This window comes from Numenius arquata, chromosome 6, assembly GCF_964106895.1.
Source record: "Numenius arquata chromosome 6, bNumArq3.hap1.1, whole genome shotgun sequence".
Taxonomy (NCBI): domain Eukaryota; kingdom Metazoa; phylum Chordata; class Aves; order Charadriiformes; family Scolopacidae; genus Numenius; species Numenius arquata.
This window is the reverse complement of record NC_133581.1, coordinates 49,482,696-49,498,277: the sequence shown is the minus strand read 5'-3', so window position 1 is coordinate 49,498,277 and position 15,582 is coordinate 49,482,696. Positions and strand designations below refer to the sequence as shown.

The 15,582-nt window shown below is 37.5% G+C and overlaps 1 protein-coding gene across 1 annotated transcript in view; it reads left to right on the top strand.

Annotated features, from left to right (window-relative positions):
• Positions 1 to 15,582, top strand: part of SPRED1 (sprouty related EVH1 domain containing 1) — a 58,545-nt gene that overhangs the window by 22,194 nt on the left and 20,769 nt on the right. Inside the window, exon 2 of the mRNA XM_074149055.1 lies at positions 12,561 to 12,735. Coding sequence (XP_074005156.1) covers positions 12,561 to 12,735 — 175 coding nt within the window. The remainder of the gene's footprint in view (positions 1 to 12,560; positions 12,736 to 15,582) is intronic.

Genomic DNA, 15,582 nt, shown 5'->3' with positions numbered 1-15,582 from the left:
AAATGTGCCCAACTTTGTGACTTATCCTAAATGTTCATATTGCTAGTTATGGCTTAATCTCAAAACACATATATAATGTAGAGAAGCAGTCAGACTCCCAACTGGCCTGTAATGTGGCTGATCGCTTCTTTTCCTGATCCATACAGACTTCAGTAAATGAGAGTTTGACAGCAGTTGCTGACGGTGAAGCAAACGCTCATGCGCATGTTCACACACTGCTCTGGAACTTGTGTTGAAGTATCGTATCATCCAGAACCACCCTGAGCAATTATGAGAGAGCCTTGTGACCAAAATCAGTCATTTACCTGCTAATGGATGATTGTTCTGGATTGAAGTTAACCTTTCTTCTGCGTTACTCTTGATTCACATCAACTTTCCAGTGTTAATCACCACAAAGTTGCAGAAGCGGTGGGAAAAGCCCATGGCAGGAATAAATGATCAGGGCAAGAGAAGGATGGAGAGTGCTTCTGGCAGCAGTGCTAAATCATACTGCTTTAAAATACTTACAACAATAAAGGTAGTGCAGGTATGAAAGTTGCTTTGGATTTGTTAGCAGAAGATAGTGTAGGACTATCAGTAGTTTTGTATTCTCTCACCAGTCTCCTCTGAAGGACCTCCTGAAATCAGGCTGCAGAAAGTGGTTACAGGAAAGATAAGAAATCTGATTGCTATGCATTGTCTCTGCTTACTCACTGTGCAAATGCTGCTTGGAACCTTTCTTTCCACTCCTTCATGATCCCTAGCAGTTTTCCACCTGTATTACTTACATTCTATATCATAGTAATAGTTTTAATACAATAGCTTGTATTGGCTGGAAATTACTTAATCCATATACAGTTATAAATGAAAAATTTCAGTATTTTACTGTGGGGTTGCTTTTTATTGGAACCATCCTAACCAAATTTTTACTAGTTTAGATTTAAGTACGACATTTTATACTTCCCTTTTAATGCAGAAAAAATAAGTGTATTATAGGAAGCCATCGCATAAGAATTGCATGCCGAACAGTGATATGCTTTGTGATTGTGCTTCTCTCGTACAATTAAAACCAAATACTTCATGCTGCATGCATTGAAGAAGGGCACCCATTTTTTGCCTCGTTTGTCTTCTTCCTGTTTGGGAAAAGGAGGTGCCATTTCCTCTCTGTCTCCTATTCCTCCCCCCTTTTTTTCCCCTCTTTTTTTTTAAATTTTATTTACTTGGTAGGGAAGAATTTATGCAAGCAGTATTCTTCCCCCGCCCCTTATCTTTCCATGTCACTGACTTTTGAAACATCTATTACTTCATTTTTGTTACTTGAGTTCTGGCATTTTTAGCTCCCCTTTCTTCCCCTTAAATAACTCTTGGGCAATCTGCTTTTTTGTGCTTCCTAAAGAAACAGCTGTGTCAGCTGTTTTTCTTTAAACATCAGCTTTTTATGTGGAATAGTCAATACCGGTTTTTTACTCAGCTTTTGTGAAAACGCCTCAAAGAGATGGTTTTGTCGAGTACTGGTCACATAACACTTCCCAGTCAACATATGGATGAAGAACACAAGGATGAGCTACTTCAGCCATCAGGTAGTTACAGTTGCAGAGTGACAGTTCTAGAATCCTTTGACTCAGAGTCACTTCTCTCTTGTTTTTTGTTTTAGTGAATAATTTTTTAAAAATAGTAAGTCTCTTATGAGAGGAATGGATTAAAAATTAGAGGCAAATGAATTCTGCCTAGAAATTACTGCATGGCTAGGGAATATTCTCTCTTCCCTTCAAACACAATATCTTTTTGATGTTTGAGCAACCAAATTCAAGAAGCAGAGCCCTCAAACCCGCTATTGTACATCCTCTATGTAAAGCTTAGACGTGATGAACGCGTTCCCAGCGTTAGGTTGTGAACAAAGTCTACAGAATTCTGTCAACAGAATTCTGTCAGATGAACCTTTATGATGCAGTCAATACTTTAGGGTTAAGTCCCTAAATAGTGAAAATTTTGGCTCAAAAATTGGAGATTATTTGTTAGCATCACTAAAGAAGTTACTTGTAATATGTTATTGGTCTTTTGACCTCACTTTTCAGGATGCATAATAAAATGCTGATTGTTTTTCTTTAGCTAGTAAAGCAGTTAATGACTTCTCTTGGTTTATTGGGATTATTTGGACAGTCTCTTGCAGGTCAAAGTACTCGAAAAATCCTTGTTATTTGTAGTAAGGGAAACTTATTTTTAATTCTTACTAAGAGCAGACCCTGTGCTTGGGATATGAACAGAGAAGGTTCTTCTGTTAACGGAATAAGAGCAAAAGTCCGTAGTAAAGCACGTGGGTACAAATGAAACAGCCAAATTTAGATTCCTGTTTCTTGAGTTTGATCTTCACCATCTACACCTATTTGCCCATTCCACCGGTTAAATTTCTCCTTATATTTATTGAATTTATAATGTTGTCTTCTCTCTAAGCAGAGATATTCAATTTTCTGTTTGTATTTATGCAGTCAGGATTCATTTTCAGTGCTGTTAAATACAAGAACACAAATATTTGTGGAACGGCTTGATGTATATCTCATTGGCTTAGTAAGATTTTTCAATTTTTTACTTTATACTATATTTTATAAATGATTTTATTACACCATATTTTGTGTAATAGAAGTGGCACATAGCCACTTAAAACATTTTTAGGTTGGATAGCAATCTGCTTTGTCTAGTGAAACTATGCAACATAGATGTCAGAGCTGCACCAAAAAAAAAGTCTGCCTAGTTGTTCCTACATGACATTTTTGTCCCATAGATTGACTGGATTTTCTTTTACTCCTTGCTTGGATTCTACTGTCTAAAAACTGTTTTAAGCTTGCATTGTGTAGTGTTGCACTTGCTTTCTTGATACGGAAATAGTATGTTTTGTGCAGTTGGACTTGCCTATCTCCAGCACCCTGTTCAGAACTTCCTCCTTATGGGGAAGTCCCACCCCAGACCCATAACTTCTAATGATATTAGTGGTTTTGAAAAGTCCAAAGAGGAAGCAACAAGATGTAATCATAACACTAAATCATCTCATGATCTCAATGTTGTAACCCTTTGCTTAGGGCTTTGTTGTTGCCAAAACAAGGAAAATGTAGCTTGTGGATCCCTTTTCAGTTACTGAGTAGACTGAGAGGTTCAGTGGTTATTGTGGGAGTTCTTGTGACTGGCTATTATTTATGAAACCTGAATGTATTCTTACTTTGGTTTGTTACATAATTGCGGGGGGAGGGCAAGTGCACTTACACTTTTTACTCTTTTTCTGTGCAGTTGGTTACAAATTCTGTTCTGGAACAGCAGCAAATAATACACCTTAAATCATCTTACTTTCTGAACTGAGAGGCCTTTTGGTGTGTTATTTGCTCTGTGTTATGTTCATGTATGACCCATGTATTTGTTACATATGGCTTTTTGTAGAGACTTGGGAAAGGTATTACTTCAGCAGTAGTTGGAGCAGGGGATGTAGTTACACAAGGCTTAGTTACTTTTGTTTGTTTGTTTGTTTTATTTTTTTGCTGCACTATTAACATTCCTATGTTCTCTGACCTTAGGACTTGTGAATCACTTATTTCTATGCTTGAGACTGCTGGTTTGGATGATAATTATTGCTGAAATTATCAAACATAGACCATACAGTTATATATTGGCTGTGTAAGTCACACCGTTCATGCTGACGTATTGCAAGTATGAAGGACATACCATTGAAACATTTCGTGTGGTCTTGTTAATCTTCTGTTTCCTCTTCTTTGACGGATTAATGTAATAGAAGTCTTTGTATTTGTCTTTCACTTGTCTGTCTTAGTTTATTTCCTCTATCCCAAATATTCCTGGCTTATTAAAACTATAGAAAGACTGATTCAAACCACAAAGCATGCTGCTGTGTAGCAAGGGAATGGGAGCTTCCTTTCGGTCACTGAACATAGACCATTTAAATAGATATGTAAGTTCACAAGCTGTCTTCCCTAAGGCTCATTCAGATTTTCTTTTTTACTCTGATTTTGGCTATTTGTTAAGAATTTTGCAGTTTTGGCTTGTAGTCTTTCTGTTTTGTTAGTGTGGATATTTGATTTGTCCATTTGTGTGGGTTTAAAACATCCTTTTGGATGTTGTTTTCTTACTATGTTAGAAAGAGCAATTTAGCATTAGGGATTTTTCTGGAATATCATTTACTTCGCAAGATCACTTTCATATGGGCAGGTTAAAGTCCTTGAAAAGCCACGTCAGTTTAAATGTTGAGACAAACTTTAGATTTAACAATATCAACACGTGATAATACAGTTTTAATTCATAGAGTTTTAAAAGACTATTTCTTATACAACAGTCATTAGCAATCTCTCAAATCTTTAGATTTGACACAGTTTGAATTCACATAATTCTAAAACACTATTTCTTATACAACATTCATTAGCAATCTCACAGCTCAGCACGACAGTTAAAGGAAGATTATTTTTATAAGCGTGGATATGCTTTATTTGGTTTCAGGTTCTGTTCTTTTTCTGTGCAGGCTGAGTGGGAAATGCATGCCAGGAATGATCTGGACCTTTTATAAAAATTTATTTTAATATGACAAGATTAAAATTTAAATGTTGTGGTTGCCTATCCTAATACCAAGTGTTGCTTGAGGTGAGTAACCTGAGTGGGATTGATGCTTTTTTCGTCCATTAATATATTGCCAAAAGATTAAGAGTATGTAGCAGCTCACCAGCTAAACTCTATATACTGTTTACCATTATGAACTTGAGTCTTGATTGAATTATGCTTATTACAGGTGCTCCCTGTCCCAAATAGTGTAGTGTTCAGGTCAAGATGAAAGAAATTCAGACATAGTAAACATAAAATCTGAGACAATGTTTTCTGGTGTGTTAGAGAAAGTATTGCAGGGCCTATGTGGTTTGTCCTCTATTTTTGCTAAATAAGTCTGTAGGTGTGTTAGGAGGAGAATAATATCATCTTGGCCATTTGTGGAGCACTATTAAATGCAAGGAGCAGTGGAATAAAAAGTACACAGGTGCTTGTTTGAAAAGAACAAATATTCAGTACAGCCTGTCATACCTTCTTAGAGTAGCTAAAAATGTTCATAAGGAATCTTACTATGGTCTTCTGTGAATATATTAGTTACCTTCACCTTATTTTAGTGGTCAAGAACTTTATTACAAAATGACTTGTTATTAATGCACTCACATCTCCTGTTAACAGGGTCTCCAGAGTCCTGCCATCCTTAGTCTTGATGGCTAGATGACTAACAGCTTTGACTATGAGGGTGATCTAATTGTGCTCGCATATTTGAGTGAAGCTCAGGGACTTTGTGAGTACATAAGAGTGGACAAAAATGGCCAAGAGAAGAGAGAACTCTGACTTGCTCAGATATAACCGTTAGCTGAAAAACTTTCCTTAAAATACATATCATAAACTGAAGTAACCAGTAATTGCTATTCCAAGGAAAAGAAAAGGCACAACTGAATCTGTAAGCTTCATCTTTTTTAAAAAATAAAAAATTTCCTTCTAGACTGGATGGTTGTTGTCTAATGACACTTACTGGAAGTGTCAAGTTGTCTTAGGTTCAGTGGAATCTGCCTTAGGCTACAAACTTGTGCTTGTCCTGAGTTTGCTGAAGTGCTGAAGAAAATTAAAAGCGTGTCTTCCATTGTTTCTTTAGACGTTCCTCTGTTTTTGCAAGGTTGGAAAGAAATGGTAACTTCTCTTATCTAAAAAATTAATTTTCTCTTGTTTGTTTGGTTGGTTTTTTTTCTGGGCTTTTGATCTTTATCTACAAGTTTCCATGGTAAGCAAGTCACAGTTAATACACGGCGTCAGTACCCAGTAGCTTGATTGCTACTTAATAAGAAACGGGTAGTGATTTCACAAAATTCGAAGAGGTACAGAGACTTCTGTGCTATAAATGGTGTAAACAGATCAGAAATTCTGGGGTAAGGAGGAAGAAACAACTGAGAATATATAGAGAGGAGAACCTGGGCTGGGCCAAAGAGTTTTGATATTTCTGGAGTTCATGGATGTTGTCTTGTATAAATAAGGCAAATGTAGGGTTTTCTGAAGGAATCTCATTAAGTTTGGGGGCCACATGAGTAGCAGGATCTGACCACTCAAATTCTGTTATCCCATCTGCCTAAACTTGCATGGAATTTTATCCAGCAGTCTTCTGTTGTTAAGCAGGCAGCTGTGGAAGTCATTAAAACACATCTTCAGCATTGGGCTCATCTTGCCAACTCTTACAAAGGGGAACTACATACTACAGACTGTTCTCTTCATTCTGCTTCATGTGTCCAAAACCTGTTGACCCATCTTTCAGTGTTATTTTGGTTCTTTTTAACTTCTGTGGGGAAGGGTAGAAAGAAAAGTAAATGTGTTTGGGTTTATTTGCTTATGTATTTGATGCCAGATTTTCTAAGTACTTGACCATACCGTGTTGCAGAATCCATACTATTATGAAAATTTAGGCCTCCAGAAGGCGGTTTCTTTAAAAGAGGTGGAACCCCAGTATGTGTCGTGATCTCCTTTAATCTATTAAAATATTACTTTATATAACCAATCTTCATGGATGACATACAGAAGTAATAGAGACTACCTAAATTTATAAAGCAAGAGGAGACGCTGGAGAGCAGGGCTAACGTTATTCAGAGAAATGTCAAATACCTACTTGGTGTGCAACTTTCATGGCTTTCAAATTTTTTTAACAGCTTCTCCATTCTTCATGTGCTCTTGTGCTTTGCAAAAACTCTTGCAGTAGTAGCCATTCTTCCTTGCAACACTGGTTATTTTACACAGTCAGAAATCTTAACTTGTCTGTATTCAAATAGAAATGTGGTTCTACTGCTGCTATTTTTTTAGGTTTTTCTTTTTTTTTTTTTTTCCTGATGTTGTATCCAAGATAACACTTTAAAACAACAATATATTGTTCTGTCAGGTGCCCGCTTTGGACACTTGTTCATTTGTGTCTAGTTTTCCCTTTTGCACTTTGGCTCTTTCAGGATACCAGTTATCCCCTCCTAACATAATACAGTTTCCCATGTAGCTTTTTCTTTCTGCCATTTTGGGTTCAAGCCATTTTGCTTGGGAGCTCAGGTTTCTGGAAGGGTTTTTTTGGTTTGTTGTTTTGTTGTGGTTTTTTTTTTTGTGTTTTTTTGTTTTTTGGTTGGGTTTTTTTTGTTGTTGTTGTTCAAGCAGGAATGTCACATTCAGGTTTTTTGGCAAAATCCAAAGCTCTTCATTTGTAAATCAGTGTGGGTACTAGTATCCTAAATGTAACAGCATTTGTCTGTAGTTTCTCCTGGAAATCCATGTCTTTTCTTGCTAAGCTCCTCACAAAAATAAATTTCCTAGGTGTAGTAGTGAGGCTGGTTGCTGTACCTCCTGTCTTTACTGTGAAGAATACTTTTTCTCTCAAAGGAGAAAATCTGCAAAGTTTTGCCTTCAACTAGTATAGTAGTTTGGTGTATATTCTGCTTTGCTGGTATAATTTTGAGAGGAGAAAGGTAACAGTCATGTCAGGCAGAACCTCATATAGTAGTTGTTATGACAAAAAATGCATATACAGCAGTTTTCATAAAAATGCTGTCATAAGTTTTCTTCATGCAAATTATATCATCTTTAGTACTTGTGCTATATTTGCATCTCCTGTTGTACGTAAGTCATTAATGTTGTGTGCCAATGGCAGTCATTCTCTAAACCTTTAGTAACAAAGGGCTGTTGTATCATCATCAGCGTACCGATATGTTCGTGTGATATGGGCGAAATTATTTTTTTTCTAAATTGAGTCAATACTCAACAGATATTATCTGCAAGTAAAACAGACTTTAGCTCAGTGGTTTGATATTACCTTTTGGTACTCCAGGCATCCACGTACTCATGAACGCTTCTGTAGCTGGGAACTGAAAAATCTTCTGCTAAACTGTTTGGATAATAACAACCATAAAAAGCCCAGTGTGGTTCGTGTGTGCTCTTTGGGTGAGGCTACAAACACTTAAGTATATTGCACCAGGAGCTGGAGGGGTTAAAGTACGTGTGTAAAGTACCAGTCAAAGGTAAAGAGCCTTGATCCATGACCAGTTCGCTTTCAGAGATCAGCCTGGAGCTGCTACTTGCGTGCCAGCAAATACAGTGTAATTTCACAGCAGAGTGTGTCACGATTTTTCAGAATGCTGGTGGGTTTCTTTTTTTTCTTAGCCTTGTCAGAAGTGTTTAAATAGCAGTTGTGCACAGTGACAACTCTTACTTCAAAGTTTCATGAATTCTCATAAATTAACTCATGTTATGAAATTGTATTTTATCAAAATTTGTGTGCTTTGAAATACAACATTAAATAAATGAAAGAATCACAGAATAATTGAGGTTGGAAGGGACCTCTGGAGGTCATCTTATCCACACCCCCTGCTCAAGGAGGAGGATAGACACCTAGAGCAGGTTGCCCAGGACCATGCGCACACTGTTGAAATTGGGTTAAAATAAATGTAATGCAACAAGATAGCTGCTTTTTTTTTTTTTTTTTCTCCAACATCTCTTCCCCTTTTCTCTGGGAAAAATGTTTTGGCAGAAAATTCTTAACCTTCATTCTCTTTTGGATCGTTAATAGAAGAAAGGACAAATGTTGTAATAACATTTGCTTTCTTTAATTGGCTTGATATTACACATAAGAAATACCTCAAATTATCAAAATAATTTATTTAAAAAAGAAAAAGCCATAGTGACAAAATTACAATTGTGTCCATCCCCCCAGCCACCAAAGGGAGAATTGTTCATGAGTTGCTGAGCTGAAGGTCCCAGCCTGTCGAGGTCAGTGGGGTGCATCCTGAGCTTGAACAACGGTTTGGTCATCCAGGTCATAAGTCAGTTTGGGCCCAAGAGCATTACAAGGGTAAAAACACAAAGCTTTTGGAGGGAGGAGCGAGCCTTTAAAACCTGTGGTCAGATTTTAGTGCATGATGTTCTTAAAGTTGACGGCAGGCAAGGACTGCAACTTCTCTGTCTTTCCTGTCCACTTGCAGTTTGTAGCCTTTTGTTTCTGCCCCCTCATGCTTTCTCAGGCTTCTTAGTTCGCCCAACTCCAGCTTTTGATTTTGGTACAAGAATTCTCTTCATTTGCTAGTATTTTTTGTATGAAACTGTACACAATATGCTATGCTATCTTAAAATAACTTCCTTTCGAGGTTAATAGGTATACAGTTCAGACTTGTGCTGTACTCTTCAGTAGCTCTTAACTATTAGGGGAAAATCATACTCTAGATAACTTTATCCCTTTTTTTTTTTTTTCCCCCTACTTCATTACAATTTATAAGTCACTGTAATCACATAAGAATACTGTACTCTCATCTCCTTACCTGCGGCACTCAGCTGTTAGAAGATCTGTTTCTGTAGTTTTTAGGATTTAGTCTTGGATTCCGGTGTGGTTGTCCCCAGTCTCCGCTGGTGCTCAGCACTGGCTCCTGGGAAGCAGCGTGCTCTATGGACAGAATCCCGTTTGGCTTTTCTGTAAACCTTGCTCTGCCTCAAGTTTCCAGTGGCCACAACCAAAATCAGAGGGTCTCAAGAAAGGTCAGATGTGATACAGTAGGTTTGGGTCCATTGTTGCAATTCTGCTCTTCATTCTACATTTCCTGTGCTTGTGGTATCTCTAGTAAAAGGTTTCACAAGAGCACTGTTTAACTGATTTCCAGTTTCATTGGGTTTTCTTTTGTTTAGATGTTCCTGATAGAGCTGCTACACATGCAAGGGCAGGCAAAAATGTCAGACTTCAGTAGTGGCGCCGTGTTTGCCCTCTTTCGCACACACTGGCATTTTAGCAATTTGTTCTAAAATTCCCCTAAGAAGATGGGGCTATAACACCTACAGCGACCCAAGAGATCTAGGTGGATTGGGTAGCACCAGTAGTGGGACAGGGCAGATGCTGTTTTGTTTGCAGAGGATTGTGGAAATGGAAATCATTGTAAGTCCTGCTGCTCCTTTGCGGCTAATTGCAAACCAGCTTTGTATTGTTACTAAAAATAGCTGTCATTACCAATTGTGAGTTCCTTTAAAATATAAAAAATAAGATTAAAAAACCAAGCAACACTACAAAACTAAGCAATTTCAGTCTTTGGCTTTGCAAGTACAGTAATGAATTTCTTCTAGTTAATTTAGAGGGAGAGTGGTTGGAAAAATTCTTTTGTTTCAATTTAAGAGGTTATTGATTAAATATTACATGTTGGGGACTTTTATTTTTGCTCTTGCACTAATGCAGTGGGTTTGAAAGTAGTTTCTGAAATATTTGAAAGGATAAATGTTGTTTAAAACAGTTAAAAGAATAGAAAATATGGAAGCAAAACGTGATTGTTAAGTAGACCAGACTAGGTGTCTCGGTATAGGGAAAGGGGGGAAAAAAACCTCAACACTGACAGAAAACTTCTGACAAATGGAAGTAGCTAAGCCATTGAGGTATCATCCATCTTCGCTTCTCCCTAGCAATTATTGAGAAGAAAATGGATGTGGAGTGTAAACTTTCATTTAAAAAAAATAAAATAAAATATGTTGTAGTTCACGTTTTCTCATGTAGCCTAAGTGAAGTTTTGTGATATCTCAAAATGATGCTTAACCGAATTCTTGCTGCAATTTGTTGGTATACAAAAGGAAGCTCTAATTCAGATTTATAATGAAATTCAAAGAATGAATAACTTTAAAGCTAAATTTGTGGTTCGTTTGAATGGAGAATGGCAAAGAGAGTACGTAGGTTTAATCAGTTAGCGCATCTGTTTCAGAAGAAAGTCCTGGTGTCCTTAGCTTCTGTTAGAAAAGGTTCTTCACCTGAGAGAAACAAGAAACAAACGACTCCCTGTGTCTTAGAGTGTACAACTATAATCTGAACTTATCTCTGAATGAAATGCAGTGATAGAAACCACTGAATTATTCAACTTTCACTATTATTATTAAGCATCAAGATAGAGCCATTTTAATTTGCAGATATTAGAATTGATAGATGAGTACAATGAAGGACTGGATTTTTCTTGATTATATTTGTCTGCTGTGTGGGAGGAGTTACTAAAAGATGTTGGTACAGAAATGGTGAGAAACACTGACTGAACTGTCATTTTAACTATGAGGTTTAGGGGGAGGAGGAGGCTGGTTTTTTTTTGTTTGGGGGGGCAAACAAAATCTCTATGAAGAAATTCACTTGCCTGTAAGCTAAAATTGGATAGTCTTATTTTCCATTTTGCAAACTGTTATGTATTTAAGTTTTAGATGCTCGCAGCAAAATTCTTTTATATATATATAAGTGAATCATAGGTGTGAATCATATGTGTGTGTGAGAACGTAATATATTAATTACGCAAAAAAGCCTACCTTCACTTATTTTGGGACATTGGGGGGGGGAGATAAAGCAGTGATCTTTCTAAAACACAACAGTTTGGAGAGTGGTTATATCACAAATAATTTGGTACAGAAGGAGCAACTTTGTCCTCTTCTAATTTCCTGTCCAATCCTTAATTTTGACATCACTAATGCTAACTGGCATAAGTACTTCAACCCTCAATCAGAAATATATTGCAAAAGACATTGTGAAGCTTATTTCTTTTAAAGTGTTAGAATACTCATTCATACACTATTACATTCATGCAGTAAATCATACTTCACATGTAGGGTCCTATAACTTCCTTGGGATTTTCCAACCAATGTAGCAGCAAATTCATAACCAAGCTAAAACACATCATTTAATTTAAAAGAAAGAAATAAAAGCTGAGAGAGAAAAGATCACCAAAACCTCTTTTTCCAAGACTCTGAAAAAGGAATTTGGCTTTTAAGTAATGAAGTGATAACCATTTGTTTATTTTATAAAAATGCTAAATGATGGAAAAAACTGTTAAATTGTAAAATGCAAGTAATTTTCCACACCCTGTGGATACAGGAGAGGACCAGCTGGTAGACACTGCAAATAGTAGGTTTTAAGTAGCTGTAACTGGTTCTGTTGTCAAACGCCACAGCGTGTGTGTCCTGACCTTCTCTTGCAAAGGACGGGTTGTGTGCGTGGGGAGGAGGGAGGGATGAAGGGGAGCGGGGTTTCTGGCTAGAAGCCTGTTCTTGTTTAGATTTCAGTGGCAGAAGGCCTGACCTCTTTCTGCTTTCTTGTTCTCTTTTCTGTGCAATTTCATGGTGGCTGACTGGCTTCATGATTAGTCGAAAATAAATCGGGAGTTGATTCTTACTCCCTTCCTGCCCCTGGCCCTCTGTAGCTAGGTCACTGCCTGTAAAGTTTGTAGAAGAATATCAGTTTTGATTCTCAGGAACTGTATTGTCTGGTTAAGTTTCTTTACAAGGAATCGCATGTAAGCTCCAAGAAGTCCTAATGAAGGCATAAAAGCACAGAGGAACATTTTTTAGAGGGTCGTCTTAGATTGGTTTCTTCTAGGTGACTGTTATGGAAGTGGTGACTGAACCTCCATGATGTTAATTATCGTGATCTTGGTTGTGGGTTTATTGTTTTGCTTTGTGGTTTGTTTTTTTTGTTTGTTTGGTTGGTTGGTTTTTTAACTAGACTTAGCTGGCTTGCATTTATGGAAAACTAATTTCTTCTTTTGCATCTCTTCCAGTAATAGTTATGCACGAGTGCGAGCTGTGGTGATGACCCGGGATGACTCAAGTGGTGGATGGTTACCACTTGGAGGGGGTGGACTAAGCTGTGTCACAGTCTTCAAAGTCATTCCCCAGGAAGAGAATAGCTGTGCTGATTTTCTTATCCATGGAGAACGACTCAGGGATAAAACGGTAACAATTTACATCCGTTTAGTGTTGTTATTAAAACTGCACTTGACCTAAGAATAGATGTTTGCATATTGTTGCTTCTAGACCAGAAATTAAATTCATAGTCTCAGTCTAATGCTGTTGCTGAGCTTTAATCCATATCAATGATTATATACCTAAAGAGCCAATTATTTGGTTTAGGTGTAATATTATGCATTTCTAGAAGTAAGCATGTTGATCTCTTGGAAACTTTAAAACGTATTTTTTTCATTGCAGATTTCCATCCATTTGGGGAAACATTTTTCTATTCAGTTTTTTTTCCAGTAGAGGGTTAAAGTTAAAGCTTCTTGTTAACGTCTTTATACATCAATGATGCTGTGTTTAATAGGAGTGTTGGACAATGAGATAACTTGTTAAAAATACAAAATCTGAATGAATTACTCAGTAATGATTCAGTTAGTTGTGGATTTTGGCTATGAGAAAAAGCAGCCATTTTACATGAAAACAACTTTTGTACTGGAAGAAAGCATGAAGCTGACAGGCCCAAAAATTGATGTGGTTTATCAGCTACGTTAAACAAATTACTAGTAATAAGCTTGTCTTAAATAGCATCACAAAAGTTATCCTTACAAAAGGAAGCCTGTGCTGTAGCATCTCAGCCGTTTCTACATGCAGACCTGTGGAAGGCAAAATTGGCTGACGAAGACTTGCCTCATTTCTTTGGTGGCAAATGGGTTTCTGAAGGGGGGGAAATAAGGGATGTCTTACTGTGGAAACAAAGAGAAGTGGGGAAAGCGCAAAACCTCCATCTTAATGACTTTATCGAGAACTTACTATTTTCTGCCAATAATTTACAACTCCTGTGTAAGCTTAAAAGGTAGAATTACTTCTCATACCCTACTGATGATTCTTTCTCAAGCATACCAGTTTCTCCCTGGAGGCAGGACTGCTGAGTTTTCTGCCTTGACTGTGACTGTTGTAGGAAGGGAGCATATAAATAGAAATTCTGCTGACTCAGTTGTTTCAACGAGGCGTAGTGCTATTAGCAGAGTACCCTGTGTTCCCGCACAGCTATGTGCACCTGCAGTTCCTTCCTCACTTTGCAGTAGTTCCCTTTAGAACTTTTTTTAGCCTTATTGAGGCTGGTTTTGAGGAGCTTAATTGCATTTAGAAATACTTGACAATTTTCCCTTAATTCTTAATACTTTCGACATTCACAGCTTGCCTGTGGAATCCGAGGGTAATAAAATGCTCAGAACTGAAGGCTGGTTTAGTGTTTCTCCTGCATGCAGATGAAAATGTCGCAGCCATCAGCCTCCTGATCTGTTCGCTCGCTTTCTCCTGCTTCCCCTGCGCAAGCCTTGTTTCGTTTCCATTTCTAGTAGAAGGCTTAAATGTACCTGCTCCTCTTCCTGTCCAAAATCTAGCTTATGTTAGTATGAGTATGTTTTCCAAGCCATTATCGTCCTTAACAAGTTTTTGTTTTGTTTTGTTCTTTCCCCATTTTATTGTCTGTGTCCTGTCCTGTGTCCATCTCTCCTGCTCCAAATGTGACCTACTAGTCTGTTGGGGCAGATTTTGATCTTACCGCAGCTTTAGCGAGTTGCTGTTTGAAGTCAGCCCCTCAAAAACATGGGATAAAAGATGGAAGAAATGCAGCTGGGAAGAACATCTCTCCAATGTATGTCGAATAAAACTCAGCTAACTAACAAATACAGATTTATGCTGTGAGGAAGAATACTGTAAAGCCAGTGATACTCTGGTAATGGAGTAAAAGGAAGCTATTTATGCATGTATTTCCTCAGACTTCAAATAATGCACTTAAAAGCAACAGCTACAGCATAATGAATTAAAACCAAAGTTGCACGGTATGCAACAAGACCTTCCTTAAAAATGGAAGTAATCCTTACAAATGGAGCCTTCCCCTCCCTGTCACATTACACACTGTTAAAATACCTTTGTAACTAGATTATATTTTTATTTCCTCTGGCCAGTAAGTCTTTTATTTCATGAAATGGCTTAGCTTCTAGAAAAAGTACAGAAATTCCTTTACCCTGGAAAACCCATAGAGTGGATCTTGGAGAGCTTTTCTGGAACACAGGGAAACGTGGGTTTTGAAATACCTCAGGTTGGAGAGCAAATGGAATTCTTATCTATGGTTTTTACTTAGGATACATGGGAAACGTAATGCCAGTATTACTGGTCAACCTGTGTGTCAGTAGAAAGGTGGAACTTACTCCAAAGCAACTTGAAATCCATAGGTGGGGTATTTGATGAAGGTATCTTCCAGATGCCTCTTAAATGGATATACTCAAAAAGAATGAGAGATACCTTATCTCTTCTCTCGTAGTTTCTTGTAAACTAGCTTTAGTTGCTGCTTCTCCACGTACTGCTTCCTACACTACACTGCAATTGCAATGGGCCAGATCTCTTCATGGATTTTATAGGATATGTGGGCATTTAATTAGGACTGGAGATCTCGTCTTTTAAGTCAGCTCTATAAATTAAATACTTTGGGACTCAACATCAAAATATTGAAGTTCCTTGTTGGGGGGGGCTTCTCATTGTTTCTTTATGTACCTGAGAGTTAGATTGCTATTGGCCCTTTTATGATCCATCTTCAGGCTACATGTAGAACTTCCAAAATCTTTGTGCAGTACTGTGCTATTTAAAACCTCTCATGGTGTTCACAAAAAGCATCCTAGTTATCTGAGAAGAAAATCAAAGTGGTGGCACCATTGAATTAATTTAGGAGAGGGAATGTTCCCTGCTAGTTTGCTCAGGTTGTTTAGATCTGCACTGGAATGTAAGGGTATTTTGTGAAGACTTTGATATAATTGCACATTTCCTCCTTTATTATACTTGCCTTCC